At 31.2% G+C, this 21,412-nt stretch overlaps 1 protein-coding gene and 1 long non-coding RNA gene across 2 annotated transcripts; one reads left to right on the top strand and one right to left on the bottom strand.

Annotated features, from left to right (window-relative positions):
* Positions 1-9,221: 9,221 nt before the first annotated feature.
* On the bottom strand, positions 9,222-12,085 carry LOC110716138. Its single transcript, XR_002510395.1, has 3 exons — positions 11,900-12,085; positions 9,692-9,975; positions 9,222-9,565 (listed from the first exon to the last, which is right to left on the bottom strand). It is a non-coding gene; the product is annotated as an uncharacterized LOC110716138 (long non-coding RNA).
* A 5,151-nt stretch (positions 12,086-17,236) lies between these two features.
* Positions 17,237-19,096, top strand: LOC110716147 (probable WRKY transcription factor 65). The gene is made up of 3 exons (XM_021894778.1): positions 17,237-17,593; positions 17,711-17,857; positions 18,285-19,096. Exons 1-3 carry the CDS (start codon positions 17,457-17,459, stop codon positions 18,898-18,900), a joined length of 900 nt encoding a protein of 299 aa, XP_021750470.1. The 5' UTR covers positions 17,237-17,456; the 3' UTR covers positions 18,901-19,096.
* Positions 19,097-21,412: the final 2,316 nt, after the last annotated feature.

Here is a 21,412-nt window from a genome sequence, read left to right as displayed (position 1 = left end):
AAGTGTTCTATAAGTATAATTTTATATAAGCATGTTTTTGCTAAAAGGAACATGTTACTTGATACATGACATTGCCAAAAGAATTTATGACTTAAAAGTTGCAAGGATTTTAAAAGGTTGTTGGATTGATTCATTCCATACCCCCCATATGCAAGGATTAGGGGGAGATTGTATGTAACCCTTGCATATAAATAATAAAATATATTGATGGTCAGTTTGATACATACAATAACTTAAATATCAACGATTTATTTAATAAAAGTGACCACATGTTCATTAAATATTTTGAAATGATACCATCTTGAAGATGGATATGAACAAATGACATTTATCATATACTAGTTGTAAATGCTCTAATTTAAAATTGATGTCCTAAGAGTACAACATCAGCGTGATAAATCAATAGGTTCTAAAGATAATTAAGTATCTTTGAAAAGGAAAGGAGTCACTATTGACAATGACAAATTTGAGGAAGTGATAAATATCATTACATTTCTAGAAGAAATCACTTTTAGTAAAGTTCATATGTTTCATGATTATATAAAAGACTCCAGAAGAGTATGAAATATCTAACAAGATTAACATGTATCAAGTTTATAGTTTAAACTCCAGTAGAGTATGAGTAATTATTGGATAAAATATTAATTGATTGTCTTGCCAATTGTATAAAGAAACACATGTTTATGTTCTAAAATCACATCACATTCATGGCCATGCATATAGTAAGTTTAATAAAGTGATCACTAGTGTTGAAAACTGACTAGAGTTCAAATTTAGAGAAGTGATTGGATGTGACAATTAAATTAGGTCATCCGGGTTTAATAATAATTACCCGTAATGGAAACCTAAAGTTTCTTTTGATAATGTGCTGACGCTTTCTCAATGTTAAATATATAAAATGAATTGAATGACAAGACGTAATATTGAGATTGAGTTATATTTGGATTGTAAGTTATAATAATTTGTATTGATGAAAATTTTAAGATTTAATATGTTTTGATTTTTTTTTTATATATAAAGGAGTAATGGCTGATAAAGGAGTAATGGCTGACCAGAAGTTCACCAAAATAACTTATATATTATTGTCAACTATCAAGTGTTCAGAAGCTCACCAAATACACTATTTAAGTCTTTAACGATCCAGAAGATCATCACTTACTAGAATTACGAGCAAGTGATTTATGCTTGTATAACAATTCTTTTGATTGGGGCTATTATATGTCAGCACATATTAAATTGGAGAAGAAAGAAAAACGTACAACTGCACAACATATGTCTCCCCATTGACATTGATCCCCAGAAGAGAAAATATTATTGAAAATTTAATAATAAATACACATGAAATATAAAGTTAATGAATAAATGATTCTTCATCGAAATTGTTCTCCAGAAGAGATAAATTTTGATTGAGATCCTCCCAATGAAATGAATTTTAATGCAAATTTATATACTAAGTTGGTATAAAATTAGACGCCCCTATAAAAGAGATATATTACCAACTTAGGGGGAGAAGAAATAGCAAAAGTTGGGAAAATCAAAATAAATAAATAAATAAATAAAGAATATATATGATCCCTATAATGGTAGTTTGAAAAGTTATATATATGCCAACTTTTGTACATATATTATCAAGATATGTTGCACATTTATGATTTGATTTGTATTTAGTTATGACTCATGTTGCATAGCGTTGAAGATACATTTTGGTCATATTGATTATGTGTATACATTGAGATAAAATCTTGCCAATTGTACTTGAATCACTACTCCTGAAGTGTAGGTTGTATATGATCGGTTCCAAAATAAAGATATGTTTAATAGATATGATATTTGGCAAGATAGTGCAGTTGACACTAATAGTGTAATAGTATATAAATACCATAGTGTATGAAATACCCTAAAAGTGGTATAGATATCTGAATTATTATAATAGATGGCCTATGATGTAAGAAAAATTATGATGGTACCAATGAGAAATGTATTCAGATATCATAGTAAAATAGCATGCGGAATGTAAGTTAAAGGAATTTTATGATACCGGTACATAATGGAACCGATGAATAATATGCATATGCATAATGGAATGGACTAATAAGTAAGGGATCTGAAATATATGTACATTTTGATGTCGACATAATGATAATGATCATAAGTTTATCATGGACCCAACGTCCAATGAAATATGGATTTTTAAATCCACACTGTACAATATCTTGCATCATTTTGAGTATTATATTCATGTGCATGTGAGTCATAGGTTAATTGTTTATTGCATATGTAGGAAGTTAGATGCATTAGTCATTGTATAATTTGTTTAATATGTTATCATGTTTTATATATCTCATATTGCATGGATTAATTTCTTACAATGGTTGTGGTGTATGTGAATGTTCATTCAAAGTATAGTAAGACATATTTACAAATTTGATGAAAAATTAGAAAGAGATATTTATATTCCAATGGACTTATAATTGTAATGAAATTATTGATGACACTTATTTAATAACATGTTATGAATCATGTAAAAGGAGTTCCTGAAGAACTTATATACGACGTATTAAATGCCCAACCCTACAATTTTTATGTCTTGAATATTGCGATTGTTATCAAACTCTTGAAAAGTCTATATGATTACATTATTGACATCTCAACCTGAAGTTTGAGCATATAAGAGTTAGTAAGATTTACTATTTGTATTTACAAGAGAGCTATCATGTCAATCATGGAACATCTAAATAATATCAATGGAATACTTATGCGCCAGAATGTTTTTCATGGTCCAGAAGAATCATGATTAGCGTACATAATTACATATGTTATATTATAATTCATATGAGATTAAAGAATGACATTTATAATATCAAGTTTTGTCATCAAATTATTATTAATGAATGTTAAATCAAATAATGATCACCAATATTTATTATTAACGACTTCCAGAAGAAGTCATAACCGCATGAGTTTAACCTTTTTAATCAACTATTAAATAGAGATTTGGAATGGTGATATTAGAGATAAACACATATATGGTGAAATGAAGACACTTCACATGTTCACGTGAAGACTTGAAGAATTGAAGATGCAACTTCAGCTTAGGAGAGTCGAAGATCAACAAGTGATATTTTACCAACTTATTAGAAGATATCCAACATATTGGATTCATTGTTGCGACACTAGAAGATCTCAAGTTATGTATTCATAAGGGGGAGAAAATACGCGCTGCACTCTTTTTCCCTTGACTATGGTTTTGTCCCAAATTGGGTTTTCCTGGTAAGGTTTTTAATGAGACAACATCTCGAGCGTATTACGAAGAATGATGTACTCTTTTTCCTTCACTATGATTTTATCCCACAGGGTTTTTCGTAGTAAGGTTTTAATGAGGCACAATTTTCGATAATGGACATCCAAGGGGGTGTGTTATGAAATATTTGTGGATATCCATTATCCTCCTTTGTATCATTCCGGGACAATCTAGATCTAGGGTTTATATTCTTATCCATTCAAACTCTAATATATTGTATTTATATATACCCCATTATATGGAATAGAAATACACTGATATATTTTCTATCAATCTCTCTTATATTTCTCTCTATTTTATAATAAATAGGACATTATTATATATTTTCATCTATATTTATAACTAAATGCATGGAGAAAATCAGGAACTATTTTCGAGATGATGATATTAACTGTTAATTTTAACAGAAGGTTCCTTTTGCTTGCTTAAAATTAAGAGAAAATGGTATTGGTGGTGCTTTGTTATAGGCCATTTATGGGTATCGCAGTATTTTATGTATAGGTTATTATCATATATATGATTAACAGTTGATTATAATTTTGTACTCTTCTCACACCATGGCCATGTTTGGTAATTGGCTTTTTAATGGCTTTTTGGTTAGCTTTTGGCTTTTTAAGGTGGTCAAACAGCCAAAAAATGTGTTTGGTAATTGGCTTTTTAGTCAGCGAAAAAGTTGGCTTTTAAGCCAAAATGAAAAAGTTGCTTTGAGTAGCTTTTTTGTTGGCTTTTGGCTTGTTAGCCCACAAATTATCTAATAAACAGCCAACAACCACCAATTAATTTACCAAACACTTTTGTAAACAGCCAACTTAAACAACCAATTTCAAAAGTCATTATAAACAGCCAAACATTCCAACTGGTCAAACAAGCCAAGTGAATCAGCCAACAACCAACCGCCAGCAGCCATTTGCCAAACAAGGCCCATGTGTAGTGAAATCTGAAATTCTATGTACCTACACTTTAAATTTGTCTTGGCATGACAAGACTTATTTTTCTACAATTTAAATTTGCCTCTTTTTTTTTAATTTTTTTTTTATTTTAAGAAACAATTTAAATTTGTCTTTGCATAAGTATAATAACAAAGGCTTATTTTCTATATAATCATGTTTGAGTTAATGGTTACACATACTAATTTTAATAATTACAAAAATATTATAATTATTATTAAATTTATAGGGGCGGAGGATTAAGATTGATACGATATAGATGTTCGCCTTATTTCAAGCTCATCGAGGAACAATAAATCCTGATAATAACAAGATCAAACTAATAAATATAAGTTTAAAATAAGTTCAATAAAGGTTACCTAATAAGTTTACAAAGGTAACTAAAATAAGTTTAAGTTATAATAAGATATAATAAGTTTAAATAAATATAATTAAGTTTGATAAATATAATGCATCCTTAAATTGATTGGATCGAACCTACTTACATTATATTGGATAATATCATATGATGAAAAATGTGTAAATATGCTCAAGTATTATTAAGAATTTTTATAAAGATAAACAAGAAATTAGGATAATCTTCTCTCTAGACTATACCGAGTATTATTATTATCGATTGCAAATGAAGTTATATCATAGGTTTAAATTATGAGATGTTTAGATAATGTGACATTATTTATTTCACACATTACAGTGGTATTGATAAGGATAAACATGTTAATTAATTAACAATGTATGGTTACAATAACATACAAAGCTAAACAGTTTGGGTTTGGACAATTACAAATTCTTAAATAGACCTGGTTCACACTAATTTATTGTGGACCACTAACATTAGAGAAAGTATGGTTGTTTTATTAATAAAAAATAAAGGGTCACTATAATTAAAAAAAAGGTCACTATATTGAAATAAAAATTTATTTTGGTAATATATATGCCTAAGTGGTTATTTTTGTAATGAAATATTTTATATACTGATCAATATGAATAATAAAGGCCACTATGTTAAAATTAGGGTAATAGCGTCATATTTCAAGTTCACAATATTATTAAACGTTGTAGTAGTTTTAATAAAGGTTACTATGTTAAAAATAAGGTTACTATGTTAAAAATAATGGTCACTATGTTCAATATAATGTCAGTTGCGTGTGTATAGACCTCGGGTCTACAATAATATTATTGTGGACCAGGTCCACGCAAGTCTTTTTGTTGTACAATTATCAATCAAGCATAGTATATAAACATATTATAAGTCAAAGTGTTACATAGTAGTAGCTGTACTTAAGTAAAAATAATAATATCATTACAAATCTTCACGCAACTTTGAAAAGAATGCCAAGACAAATGGATTGTTTGATTTAAAATTTAGGTTGATCAAGACCTATTAATATTCAAATATTTTTTATTACTAAGTCAAAAATAAATTACTTCAAAACATTATTCTACACATCTATTGATAAAGAAATAGTCAATAAGTCACAGATCCAAACAAAGAATTATTATTCGATCACATAATTAAAAATAAATTAATCATGGATTAGCTTGAGGAGTAGTCTAGCTATGTAACTAAAAAATTAAATTATTTATGTATAAATTTTTGTTACACTAAATCCCATAAAAGATGCAAAAGAATTAAATGTGCTTGTGATGTTTAATTAATTGTTTTGGATGTAAGGCTGTAAAATTAAGGGATTCTTTCCCTTATTGGCCTTGGCTTCTTCAATGATCATGTGCTCTTGTTCCATATTTGAATTTTTAGTTCTTTCAATCAGTAATTTAGCAATTGCATGTGCCCAAATCAATATAAATTCTTCTAGAAATTAAACTATATATAGGAGGCTGCATGAATCTTGCTCTTTCAATTTCTTTTTTCCTTGATTGTGTGATGTTTGCTTGATCTATGAGATATTGAGATACTATGATTTATTGCAATAAGATTTGTGTCCGTGCATGTCTTGGCTCACACTTGGGGTGAGCAAAAAATCAGGGTACCCTGAATCGGAACCGGAACCTGTTAGGAATCGCAGGTTCCGGAACCAGAACCTATACAAGAAGTTCCGATTCCGGGTAGCAAAATGGAGAACCTGTTGTAATAGGTTCCGGTTCAGGTTCTCAATTTTTTGGAACCGGAACCTGTAGGATACCCTGTACCTGATAAAAGTATCACTTAATTTCAAATTATACACTAATTCTTACTCAATTTTTAAATAATAAATATCAAAATTACAATTATAAAAATATGTATATTAAATTTGTCAGACAACTACTATTAGTTTGTCTTATTTGCAAGTTGCAAACATTATAAATTAGTGACCAACCAATTTTTTATTAAAATTTCCGCGAAAAAGTTAGTGAGTATATTATAATACAGGGTACCCTGAATTGGAACCGGAACCTACAGGTTCTGGTTCCGGTTCCGGTTCTCATTTTGAGGAACCTGTTGCAACAGGTTCCGGTTTCGGTTCCTGGAATTTTTACAGGGTACCCTGTTATGCTCACCCCTAGCTCACACGATACGATTCACACAAATTATGGGTAGCTAGGTTGCATAAACGGGAAATAAGGTGTGTACGGTTATTATGGTATGTATGATTATAATTGTATTAGAGTGACATGAGCTCGGGAAATCGATATTATGAAATTTTTGGATACGAATTGGACATTATAGTGTATAGTCGTGGTAATAACAAGGAGATCGGAGCATCTTTTAACTTTGTAGACGAATGTCATGTTAAATTATTTATTAAAAGTTGCGAGATAGAGATAGTATATATATTGCTCTTCCACCATGCACCTTCTATTACTATCTCTGCCATACATAGTTCCGTAGGGACTAGGGAAGTTGTGGTAAACAAGAGGGATTACTTGAAGAAGGTTTGTACAGAGTAAGTTAATATGGCTAAGTAAAACGTTGCTTTGGTTGAATAATATATTTTTTATTAATTAATTAAAACGACTTGAATGAAAATTCTAGAAATTTATTTTAAAAATTTTGTTTTAAATTGAAAAGAATTTAATCTTTTCTTCAAAAAAAAAAAAAAGAAGAAAAAGAAAAAGAAAAAAATTTAGTCTTATACTTTTGTAGGATATTTAATTTGGGGAACCTAACTTGATAAGAGTGCTCATTTTCATTTATTTCTTGTATCTCCTTTTTTTGACAAAATTTCTTGTATCTCCGTATGGAACTATCATTTGCTCTTTTTTCTCTGTAACAATTCACTTTTTCTTTTATTTATATCAAAATTCATGTCAAAAACATGTGTGCAGAGACATTTGGAGGACGAAGGGAGTAATAGTATACAAATAAAATGATGATAGTAAAATCAAATCGTGTAGAGCAAAGTCTTATAACTCGTCTTCACCAAGAAGAGAATATATATATATATATATATATATACTTACTATAACTTGTTGCAAGAGTTAAAGTGAATTCCATTTTACTCCCTTCATCAAAATAAAAAATATATATAAAAAAAAAAAAATCTATTTTACGTGTGGTTTCAGTCTTTGAAAATACTGCACTTACTTAAGAGTACGTCAATTTGGTTCAAAAATCTTAATTTTGTGTAGGAATGAGACCATGGTGTCACATAAAATTAACAGAGTAACATAAAATTAAAGTGGTACGTATAAACTTATTTGTTAACTGTATCACTATCACATGAAATATTATTGGTCATAATCTCTGACTTTCTAGTTACAACTGTGATATTTTAATATCATAATTAAATTAATTTATCCTTGCAATATATAAATAATTAAATTAATTTATCCTTGCAATATATAAATTAATATATACTGAGACCAGATTAATTAATATAATAAATTGCTGCTTGATCGAATTATATTTTATTATGTAGACTGGATAACGATTGAGCACTCGCCTTTACGGTTGATCGAAGCGAAAAATCATGGCGAATATCTTATTTATGCTTTTTCCCTTGTTGTAGAAGATAGAACAAAGTTTAATATACTAGTATTTCATTTTGCTAGCCAACAACATGTGATGACTTTTTAAATTTCTGTATTAAAATGTTACATTAGCCTTTTTAATAATAGACGGCCTAAAATTTACATTTTAAGATCTTATATACGTAGTATTAGTCATATAAGAAGTAGTAGATTTTAGACCGATTGTTCATTTTGAATTATTTGATCATTTAATTAAAAAGAATAGTGTTAATTAATTTATGTGTCATTTTCGATTATTGATTGATTGTTAATATTGATTCGTTAATGTGCCGACAATAGACATACATGCTATCAATCGTTACATTTGATTATCATTCTATGGATAACTTCGACCATACTAATTTGAAACGAACTTATATATATTACAGTATTCCCTTTTTTCTAATCATCTAACCACTTTATTTAGCGTGTAAATTATGAAAAAAGTATTATATTGTGTGAGTTTGGACTCATACATGATGAGATAAATATAAGTTGCTGAACATTCCACATAAGTTTTAAAATATCTCAACAATACATTTGAGTATATCTTGATCCTACTACAAATTCCGTGGTTTTTGGACGCTTTTTAGGCTTATTTCGACACAGAAAAGCGTCGAAAATTATTTTCTCGACGCTTCAAAAAAGCGTCGAAAATAAGTAGTCGAGAAATTTGTTGGACGCCTAAAAGCGTCACATTTCTCGACGCTTTTTATTGTCCTAATATTTATACGAAGCGTCGAAACTTGTATTAGTTCGCGCACTTTCTTAGATTTTGCGACGCTTTTCTTGTCTATAATCACAAAATTCCGACGCTTTTTTGTGTCTATAGTTTCATTTATATTAGATGTCTTATATTTTATCGACGCTTTTTCTAGTCTATGTTCTATATAATTATAACCAATGTAGAGAAGATTTTTCCACTAATAATAAAATTTAATTTAATCATGAAAATTATAACTAGGAAAAATATGTACTCCATGCTATTAGAGATAATAAAAAAAAAAGAATTTCTCAAAAAAAAAAAAAAAAAAAAAAGAAAATTTTACTCAAATTTTTTTTTCATAATCAAAAGAAGTATACAACTTAGTACATGTGCAATGTAAAAAAAAAAAAAAACCAATATATTCTAACGTTATTAATCTAAGCTAGAATGATAAAAGAAAAGTACAAATACATTTTGTGTAACACAAATTCCCTTAAAGAGCTAACATTAAATAAAAAAAGTTTCATTGCAATTCTCCATCTACATTGAAAAAAATTGCAGCTTCTCACAGTTGAATTCGGAGCCACTAAATGTCTTCATAAAACCACTTGATTAATAACTTTGACGTAGACAAGGACATAACATAATCACAACAATATCCTGCACCATTAACAAGCATGTCATAGATTAAAATTGTTTTAGTTAAAAGCAACGTACTAATAAAGCAAGCATAATATATTTTTTAGACTTAATACACTTAATCAAACGAACCCTGCAGCAGCTTACCTGTAAGTTTTGGAAAGCGGTTGCTAGCAACCGTCAATGATCAAAGGAGCCTCACTATTAAGCGCTATGTACAATAGTTTCCTTTTCCACTGTTATCATCTTATTTTTTGCATTGCATATATTCCATGATGCATCAACATGTTTGGACAGTTTCATATACTAAAAGGACAAAGTATAACCAAAAGATAAACAAAAAATAGAGATGTATAAAAAAAATTGAAAGACTCCAAACCATACTTTGTACTTAAATATAATATATGATGTGCGGGTAGATTCCATAATGCCTACAAAAACCAAGAGTATAACATCATGATGCTGAAGTATAATGTGAAATAAGGAAAACCATAGAGCATACACTTAAAGCTGACAGAAAACAAATAATATTAAACCAATGTTTTACAGTTGCAAATATTAATCCTGACTTGTGTGAAGACAACTAAGCTCCTCCAAGGTATAAACTCACTAGAACCTGAAATAGAAGGGATGACCAAAGAGGCATATGGCCCATACAACCAGCTATATTTAACATAATATACTTCAAATCAAGAGAATATTGCCTACCAAAAGATTGATCACAAGATAATCTTTTAAATAAAAACACTCTACAAGATACAAGTAAATTGGCTGTAGGTAAAACTCACTAGAACAGAGCATGCACTATACAACAAAATATAGTCTACAAGTACTCTGACAAATAATGCTAGAAGCAAAAATAAATGAAAATTTACACTAATAGGTGATCAACAGGCCCTCAAAGAAAAAGTAACCCAATGCCCTCAATTCCCTAAAGAAACATAACTAATTATAGTGAACAAAATCTTCATATCACAAAGTTCAAATGTAGTTTTTATCATAACTTGATCATAAAATACAAGCCATAATAGCAGCAAGCCCACTATAAAATTAAAGTAGCAACGAGCTTTTTCATGCACTCATTATAGAATAAAACCAGATACAAGCATGTCTTGATATGAGATTAGAAACACATGTGATAAATACAATGTGTAAGTATGAAGTATTGAAAGCAATCAAGACCAGAAAATAATATGTTCCCTATCCAGGCCCCTCTTCTTCACCCATAAAAAATGTCCCTCTACTTCATTGTCAACCCCTCCCTCCCCTAGATGAATTTATCATAACTTTTTATTAGTAATCACCTTTCTCTTTACTTTTACAATCTGATCCTCTTTTAATTAATTAGTTAATACCCTAGCATCTTTGTTTGTGATTAGTAATGAACAAGTAGGAGCAAATTTCAGTTAGTGATACTATAATTAAAGTAGTGTAATCTGTATTGTGTTCCTTCAAGTAGGATTCGAGCAAACAAATTTGTACTGTAATCCTTCAAGTAGGATTCGAGCAATCAAATATGTATTGTGCTCCTTCAAATAGGATTAGAGTATATGGAAATATTAATTCAGGAGGTGCAAACCTTAGAGGATACTCACTAGTTTGTAGAGGGTGCCGGAACAATAGCAAACTTTACTAGCAAAGTAAGGTATAACAACAAGCAGAATAAGGTATAGCAGCAACAAGCATGGAACAAGGATAATTGTACCAAAACATACACTTACAACCAAAATCTGAACCAAGCATCAAATTGGCTCCGACAATTAGAAGCTTCTAAACTAGGCAAATCTAGTCAATTAGAAGCACTACAAACAGCCAAGAGCCAACTGAATTAAATCTGCCTTGGACCCTTGATATCAGATAGCTGGAAGCATTTCTGCAACAAATAGATGCTATTTGCTACCTATTCACTCTACTCAATATTCTTATGTGCCTAAAAATACCAAAATGCTACGAATTAGCTAACATAAGTAACCAAAACATAGAGAATTAAGAATAGAAACGGGAGCTTAAGGAAGATTAATCAGACATATGCTAAGCAATTAGAACCCAAAATTGAAACACCCACAAAGTATATTTTCAAAGAATTGCAGTTCGATCAGAATTGGAAAAAAAATCAAAAAATCTAAGTCGGACCAAATCAATAGTAACTAAAGCGCAAAAAACCAAAAATGCAATCTAAATCCCCTTCACCCAACACGACATTTAAAAAACCCTAAATACAAAGGCTTTCTACTACTCCACAATAACCAAAATTTCAAATGCTATTTCACAACATATAAATAATTAACAAATCAAATCTGAATGGTGTTTTAGCTAAAACGCATGGAAATTGATGAGCGAAAAGAAAAAGATTACCTTAAATTGAAGAAATTGACAAGGAGAGGAAGGAAATTATAACTGGCTTCCACCCAAATTCTCTGAGATCGTATAAGAATGAAGGAAAATGATGAACAATTAGGTTTAATCTGTTTAAATTGCTGAGATCTAAGAGCGAGAGAGATAGAACGAAAGGGAGAGAGAATGAGCGATTGAGCGTGGCTGCGTGGGTTAAGGCGGTTCCTATCCTTCTTTTTTTTTTTTTTTTTTTTTTTTAAATTCCGTACAGACCTTTAAGGGTTGCCTTGAGTCACGTGCAAATCATACGTGGTTGTCGACGCTAGAAAACTAATTCGACACATAAAAGTGTCGAAAAAAATCTATTTTTATGCTGACGCCCCATACACAACGTCGAGCCAATAGCGTCCAAAAACCACGAATTTTGTAGTAATGAGTATAGTTTTTGAAAATTTCATCTGGAGTACAAGTTATTGGACACATCAATTTTTGAATGTATGTATTGGGTGATCAAGTAGACTCACAGTGAATCAAATTCATTTAATACTTTGTGTTAAATTATGGATGTACTTTCTTTGTTCTTTTATTTATATGATCTTTGCATTATTAATTATTTATTCTAGCTAATTGTCAATGTTGTAGCTAATATGTTTTTTTCAAAAAAAACTTGCACTTCATACATTATATGAGAAATTTAGCAAGGAATAAAGGCATACATCATAAAACATCATTGACTAGCTTATCTTCCAATTGAGTTTCCTAGAAGCTGTACCAAAATCTAATGGTGAATTAATTATATTTTCAAAGTGATCTAATTACCTCGGCTTAGTTTTAACAAATTCTTACTCTTTTGTTAGTAGCTGATGATATTGTTATTTGTTAATTAGTTTTAATTTTATTATAGTAATAGTAATGAAATCTGCTCTACTGACTCCTACTCTGCCAGAAGCTCTTAGTATCTCTGATTTTTCCCATGATATTTCTTTAACTATCATAAGTCAAATATATATAAACTCTTAATACTCTATAATGATTGCATTATTTTGTGATTTTTGAATTGAAAAACCTAAGATAATATATATGTTTAACTTATGCAATAATAACAAATTGTAGTAAAAATGTACTCATTAGTTACCATTATCACCCACTATATATTATCACACATTATTTAAACAAGATGTATGTGTACGAAATGTGCACACACAAATACTATAGTGGTTTTCTTTCTTTTTTTTTTTAAAAAAAAAAAAAAAACTATTTTTAAGTTATGAAGTGTTCAAATAAATAAATAAAATAAAAATAAAAAAGTTATGAGGTGTTTTGCCTGCTGTCTGGAGGTGATTCTCTTACATCTCCAAAATTTATAAGATAATGATAGAACAATTTATTTTATTTTATTTTTTTGATAAAATTTTTATTTTAAATTTTGTATGATGGATTAGTTGAAATGAACGGATTTTTTTATCATGCAAAAAGGTGGATAAATAATTCATTGATTTTGGAATCGTAAGTCATGCTACATACAAATATGTATCATTTCGATCGGCAAAAAAGGTTCTATATTGCCAATTATGTTATTGAGTTCCAAATTTTTTCATGCATAAGGTCTCTAGTAATTTTAAGCTTATATCATTCCATATTCCTATTAATTTATTCATGGATAATTTTTCGAGTATCCTAAGTCCCATAATTCTTGAAAGTGAGTAAAGGTTTTCTGGAGGAAATATGGTGACTGGAACACTAAATACTTCCACATCTTAGTCAAAATAAAAAACAGTAGGGGTAAAATCCTTTCTTTAAAAGATGATGCTGGTATTTGGATAAATGATCAATGCATGTTAAAAACCTTGTGTGTTAATCATTTTAAAAGAATTTTTGAGTCAAAACAAACTTCTCAGCCTAGAGTGGTTTCCTTTATTCCTAAGGCAGTGGTAAAAAATGATGACCATTTGTTTCTCACTAGTGTCGTTAGTAATGTGGAAATCAAAAATGCTTTCTTTATGATGGCTCCGATGAAAAGTCCGGGGCCGGATGGCATTCAACCGAGATTCTTCCAAAAATATTGGGATGTGGTGGAGCACTCTATAGTTGATCTTATCACTAGTTGTTTTAGGAATGGTTCAATCCCGACCTATGTTAATGTGTCTTTCATTTGTCTCATCCCTAAAATTGAACATCCGGAAACCAGGAATGATTTTAGACCAATTGGTTTGTGTAATACTATTTATAAAATCATCACTAAAATCGTGGCTAATAGAATTAAGCCTCTCTTAGGAGAATTAATTAATCCGGTGCAATCCTTCATAAAGGAAAGATCTATCGATGAAAATATATTAGTCATCAAGGAAATTGCTCATTTTTTTAAAAAAAATCAAGCAAAAAACACCTAATGGCTTTTAAAATCGATATTTCTAAAGCCTATGATAGCTTAGAATGGAACACTCATAGGATTAAATTTCCCATCTTCTCTTGTTAATCTTATCTTGAGTTGTATCACGACTCTGTCCATTTCTATCTTGTGGAATGGGAAAATTACGGATAGTTTTACTCCTTCAAGGGGGATTAGACAAAGTGATCCCCTCTCCTCATATATTTTTGTTCTTTGTCTTGAAAGGTTATCTTTAATGATAGAACAAAAAGTTGGAAAGGGGCAATGGGATCCTATAAAGATCGATCATGATGTTAGTGTGTCTCACCTTTTTTATGCCGACGACGTTTTTCTTTTTGCTAAAGTATCGGTTAAAAATGTCGAAGTTATAAAGGAGGTGCTAGGTGAATTCGGGTCTAAGTCCGGTCTTTTTGTTAGCCCTTCGAAGTCCAAAATCATCTTCCCTCCTAAAATGTGCTTGTCCCTAAAGAGAACCATTCTTAATATTTCTAATATTAAGGGAGCTCCCTCTTTTGGTAAGTATTTAGGGGTGAGCATTAGTCCCAATAGACTTAGGATTTCGGATTATGTTGACCTCCTTAATAAAACTAAAAATAGAATTAGGGGTTGGCAAGCTAAGCTTCTCAATATGGCCGGAAGATGTACCTTAATTAAATCAGTTCTTAATTCGTACCCACTTTATGCTATGCAAACTACTCTTCTCCCTAATGGCATTCTTGATGATTTAGAGAGAAGTTGTAGAAGATTTCTTTGGAATAAAGTGGATAAAACTCATTATCTCCCTAGAACTAGTTGGGAAAAGGTTTGTCTCCCATTGGGGTTGGGGGGTCTTGGTATGAGAAATTTAAAAATTGGAATCTTGCCTTTATGGCCAAGTTTGCCTTTCGGATGGCACTTGGTTTTTTGGCAAAGCCTGGATTGTGGCTGCCAATAGCTCTTCACAGGCGGAGCTAATGGCTATTAGGGGAGGAATGCAGATGGCGGTCGATGCCCAGCTTAAGGAAGTTATAATAGAGACGGATGCCCTCTCTCTTAAGGAATCAATTGAAAGCGTGGCTAAGCACGGAACACACGAGTTAGCTGTAATTTTAATTGATATGCAGGCATTGCTCAACAAAGGATGCTCTTTTAGCTTTAATGTCCCGAGAGAAGCTAACAGGGTTGCTCATAACCTTGCTAAAATGGCAATGGATATGGGGAACATGGCAGTGGCTATGGGAACCGATAGCAGTGCAAAATTCTTCGATGATGTACCTGATTGTGCGAGGGATGTGTATGAGGATGACTGTGCTGGAAGTGTCTAGGTGCAGCCCAAATTATGGCATGTTGGTTAGAAGTATGGTTGTTGTTAGGTGTTGGAACTTAATTAGTGTTGTTTTCTATCTTTCTCGTTTGAGGAGCAGTTGGATTGTTGTTCTGATGCTGATGATCAGCAGCCTTCATAGGCTTAGAGTGCTGAGTGTGCTTGTGCTTAGTTACTCAATTTTGTGTACTTTGATCATCTTTATTAATTAAATTATTCTCCTTTCCCCCTTAAAAAAAAGAGTAAAGGTTTTCTTTTAGCTCCATGCTTCTCTAGAATTGAGAGCTCTTGTTTTAAAGGTTTTGGAAAACGGTACTCAGTATTATACTTCTCATAATAATAGGGTTTTATTAAAGGAAGATTGAACAAAAGATTCACAATTTTTTTTTAGCAAATTCGGATAATACAAATTTTTTTCCATCCAGTATCTTATTCTATTTCAAAGAATTTTCAGATGAAAAGAATAAGGGGCTGTTCACATTTACTGAATTGAGCTGAACTGAACTGAACTCATTGGAGCTGAACCGAACTGAAATAAATATTTTATGAGAGAGGGAAATTAAGAGCTAAACTGAACCGAAATGAACTGATTGAAGCTGAACTAAACTGAACTAAAATTATGTAAATGTGAACAGATCCTAAGAAGAACACTTGCATAAAGTTTCCGTAATCTCTTAAGTACTTTCTTAGAAAATTAGTCCGTCTAAGAGTGATAGCTTGTAAGGTCTTTTTATATTTGCAGAGAGAGCTATAAGAACAATGATGTACATGACATTCGAATATTCGATCCCAATATTTGAACACCACCTCCAAGGCTCCAAGAATCTAACCAATTAATTTATATCATCTGATTGATATGCTTAAGTTAGTAATTACGAGTACAAATTACATGTAATCTTACTAATTAATGTACTGTGCTGTAGTAGTTGTCAGTAAAATGGCGAAAACGCTAACATTAGGTGAATGATAATAAAGCCAAAACAGCTTAGATTGTTAGAGATCCAAAAAAAGGTGTCATCATTTTTCATTGAGTTAGTACTCCCTCCGTCCCAGAAAGAATGACCTATTTGGGTTGATTACGTGGGTATTAAGGAAGTTAAGTAAAAAGAAGTAAAAATATATTGGAAAGATAAATTTACATGAGGTTTGTAAAAAAATAGAGAGAGAAAGTAATAAAATAACATGGAAAATCAAATTTTTATATGGGAAAGCTAATTTTACACAAATATTGTAGCAAATTGGTGAGTGTTTTAATGCAAATGAGTCATTTTTTTTGGGACAAAGTTTTGACCAAATGGGTTGTTCTTTTAGAGACGGAGGGAGTAGTAAAATATTCCTGGATTCAGAATATAATGTTTCACATTAATTTGCACGTCTCTTTTGTCAGCTTGTTAGCCCATTGGCCTATCCACTAGAAATAAACTACTGACCGTACAGATTAAACGAAGGCAACTAACCTTGATTTTTTTTTTATTATTATTATTATACCAATAATAATAATTAATACTTACTATACATTATTAATTTATGACAACAATTAATTATTAAAAATCACCAAAATAATAATTAATAAATAATAATTGTGTTATTTGAACAAATCAACTATTTTAAAGTTGGCCTTATTGCTTAAGTACACCCCCATGCCAGCCCTTTTTTCACACCCCACATAAGCATGACATCCCTTTGATATTAAAAAGGACATCTCTTTTGATTCTTCTTCTTCAATTCCTCCATTGTACATTTTTTCCTTTCTCTCTCTTCAAAACTACAAACAAGAACAAGCTTTTGGAAGGCCAAAACAAACTAGAATCATCAATCAAGCTAAAGACAACATCAAGATCGACCGCGAACACGAGGAACACGAGGATAATTAATCGGCCTCGAGTATGGAAGCTAGCTTAAGTGAGTTGTACTCAAATATGAACTATCATATGGAGGATAGAGAAATCTCGTCGGATAATAGTGGTGATAATTCTCCGCCTTCTACCACCTTCAACGCCTCCATATCCTCTCCTAAGAGAAGGTTAGTATACACCTTTAATTATTAAGGACGCATCTTTACAGTTGTCCATCCAATAAAAGATTGCTAGGTTCGCCACTGGCTATGCTGTGTAATAACATGTGATTATACCTTTGATAGTAGGCGAGCTATACAGAAGAAAGTGATGACGTTTCCACTCAAAGAAATCGAAGGATCTCGATTCAAAGGCGATTGTACTCCGCCATCGGATTCATGGGCATGGAGGAAGTATGGCCAAAAGCCTATCAAGGGTTCTCCATATCCTAGGTACTATTTTTTCCCTGTCACTTTTTTTTTCGGAAAAAAAAAATAAAAAAATAAAAATTCTGTTCAGTAAAAGATTGCTAGGTTCGCCACTGACTATGCTGTGTATTTTTTCCCTATCACTTAATTATTAGTTCATTTCTACTTTTAAGGTATAGTTACTCCATACAATCATATTAGATCTCTTTTATTTAATTTTATGTCATGAGCTAAATACAAACTTATTTACAACTTTGTTGGGGTTTAAATTCAATTGGTACTATGCATAATGCAAATTAAAACATATTTATTATTGAATGTAATTAAGATCTTTGAATTGTTATATCACATGATGAATCAATTTTTAATAGTTTAAAATTAGTGATTTTTTTTATGTGTAACTAAGTTGCAAAATTATGCTCTAATTAGTTTGTTAAATTAAAATTTGCAGAGGATATTATAGATGTAGTAGCTCAAAGGGTTGTCCAGCAAGGAAGCAAGTAGAAAGAAGTCGTTCAGATCCAAACACGTTAGTAGTAACGTACTCTTACGAACACAACCATCCTTGGCCTATTTCGCGAAACCACCACCAAAACCGCCACAACAACGCTGCTGCTACCGCCACGACAACCACTTCTTCCACTCCCACACCCGAAAACATTAGCACCAACACCACCATGATGTCCCCCACAACATCACTAAATAATCCCTCAACTAGTACTAATAAATCATCATTACAACCAAAAATAGAAAACCATGCAAATGACACAATATTTCAACAAAATATAGATCATCATGAGATTCATCATGACCCTTTACTCCCTCCTACGGATGAATTATCTTGGTTTACATCGGATCATCAAATACTCGAAAACAACGAGTTTTTTAGCAACTTCAACGACCTAGACATGTCAAAGATCTTTCCAATGAGGGAGGAGGATGAGTCTCTTTTTGCCGACCTAGGGGAGCTCCCGGAGTATTCGGTGGTGTTCCGAAAGGCGGCCGGGGTGGCCGCCGTGGAAGAGTGTAACTTGGCACCCACAACTTGGTGTGGGACCACGGGTTGAGGTTGGTTAGTTACCCACCCGTTTGTCTACATTTGTGTGCTGGCCTATAATACAAGTATTAGGCCAAAATTAATAATTTTTTAATTAATCTCAAGTGATTATAATTATTGTTATTGTGATAATAGCATGAAAATTTGATAAATTTAGGGTGACTTACCTTACGGCTTAAGATAATCAAATGTTCACACTTTGCTTACGTTGGTAGTTTTATGATGATATTGTTTTAATTTCTTAATTACTTTGTTTTTTTAATAAGGGGGAGAAAATTAATTAAAGTAGTTTTTGTATGTGATCACGTTGATTTGGATGTTTAGGAATTGTGTATTCATTTTTCTGATCAACTTGTAGTATAATATAATACATAGTTGCAGAGAAAATTAAATATTTCCTTAGTTAACGGCTAAATTTCATGAGCAATGGTATATATCATGTGTTGTGTTCAGACTAGCTGGCTCTAAGATAATTGAGAATTTGAGATTGAATAATTGTTTTATCATAGTAACGGCAAAAGCACCAAGTTAGATTAGAACACGATTACATTTCCTTACATTCCATTGGGCTCGTAGTGTGGATGCGACATGTGCCTCTCATACCCAACACCAAATATTCCATTTGAAAGTGAAGGTGGATGAAATTGAACCCGTAATCTTTGTGTTACATTGGCTCTTGATACCATGTCAAGAGGATCAATTAAAAATTTAAATTAATATTTAAAGTCTAGGATCACTTTATATACTCTATTGATTATATATAATTAGTAGGTTTTAATACTTTTTACCATCTAAATATAAAAGCTATAATATTAATATTATAACCCTCTATCACCAAATAACTAAAGTCGTTATCGGTTTTATTTTATATTGTTTTGGTACAAAAAGTTACGTAGTAATGTTTTATATATTGTCAAAGAATATTCATCTTAATACAATCTTTAACTGTTAATATTTTCAATGCACGGAGTATATACGAGTTATATAAATGACAATTACATCTTACACGAAACAAAAATGACAATATCCCGGAAAAAGAAAACAATAGTGTGTAATGACCATATCACATACTTTATACATAGCAACTCACATAGATTCAAAGTACTATACATTATATATGCAGTACATGAATTTTAATTTGTTCCTAAGAAACTTGGTATCCAAGAAACAACTATCATCTAATCTGCATGCAACGTGGAGTACCTTAAACATGAGGATCGAAGATTCTAACGAATAATATACACTTTGTTTGGATAGGAAGAAATGGAAGGAAAAGAAGAGAAGATAAATGGAGGGGGACAAAATCTCTTGTTTGGGTAAAAGATTGGGGGAAGGAAGGGGAAGGAGAGGGAGGGATCCATTTTCCCTCTCTCTTTAATAACCATAATCTCTCTAAAATTGGAGAGATTTGGAGGGAAAATGGAGCTCACCTCCCCCTCCCTTTCTTTTCCCTTCCCTTCCTCCATTCTCCCTCCCCTTCTTTTCTTTCCCCTTCTTTTCTTTCCTTCTTTGCTATCCAAACAAAGCAATAGTGTTACAAGAATCATAGTTGTATGTAACATGTATAGTGTTACATATATATACATACTATATTTAGATCTATTATGCCATATTAATGAAGTAATAATGGACCTACCCATGACAAACTGAACAAAAAGCTACTCGTATCTAATATAAATCTATGCATGCCTACTTTATGGACCCAAATTTTCAATCTCATTGTGTCCGTACTAAAGCACATACGAGGTACTAAAAAGTTTGTAATAAAAGTGTAAAAGTCTATAACTTTTTTGTGGATTGTCACCAATAATAAGCTTTTAAACATATTTGGCTTTACTAGGGTTGATAATTGATTTGTGAGGCGGCTGGTTACGTGCGGATTGGTTTTATAAGTGAGCAGTTTGCGAAGTATGGACTTGGAGATATAATAAGGTGCATTCATCATGTATAGTGAATTGGGTATGGATGTGACATTATATTATTCATATCCGTCCTGTCACATATGTGCATTACACTCGATCTAAATATACTTTATTTGTTTGTTATGAACATACGCTATCTATAATAATGTTGGATTATATTGTGTTACAAATTAATATGTGCTAATAAGCATGGGTATTAAATGTATTAATGAACTTAATGAACCTAAGCTAGTTCACTCAAGAACTACTCAAATGCGCAAGGTTTGGAATTTTCATGAATTGAGCTCAATTAAGATTGAATCAGGAAGATCATGTATATACGATTAAGCTCAAAATAACTCTTTACCAACATTAATATTTTATTTGCATACTACGTATTATATAAAATTTAACTTAAAATCCGTGTTAGATATTTATACATTATAATTTATTATCAAAGCTCAAAAAATATTGAGGACTGGCTCGTGCCCAAGTGCATGTATATATTAAGCCGAGCCAAGCCAAGCCAAGCTATGTTTCGCTACACTTAATTCATCTTGACTTGTTTAAATCGAAGCTAAGGTTTTTTTTTGCCCATCGAGTTTATAGTGTAGAGGTTGC

The sequence above is a fragment of the Chenopodium quinoa genome, unplaced genomic scaffold (genome assembly GCF_001683475.1).
Source record: "Chenopodium quinoa cultivar QQ74 unplaced genomic scaffold, ASM168347v1, whole genome shotgun sequence".
NCBI lineage: Eukaryota > Viridiplantae > Streptophyta > Magnoliopsida > Caryophyllales > Amaranthaceae > Chenopodium > Chenopodium quinoa.
Note: the sequence above shows the minus strand (reverse complement) of the source record. Positions and strands in the feature narration are given on the sequence as shown.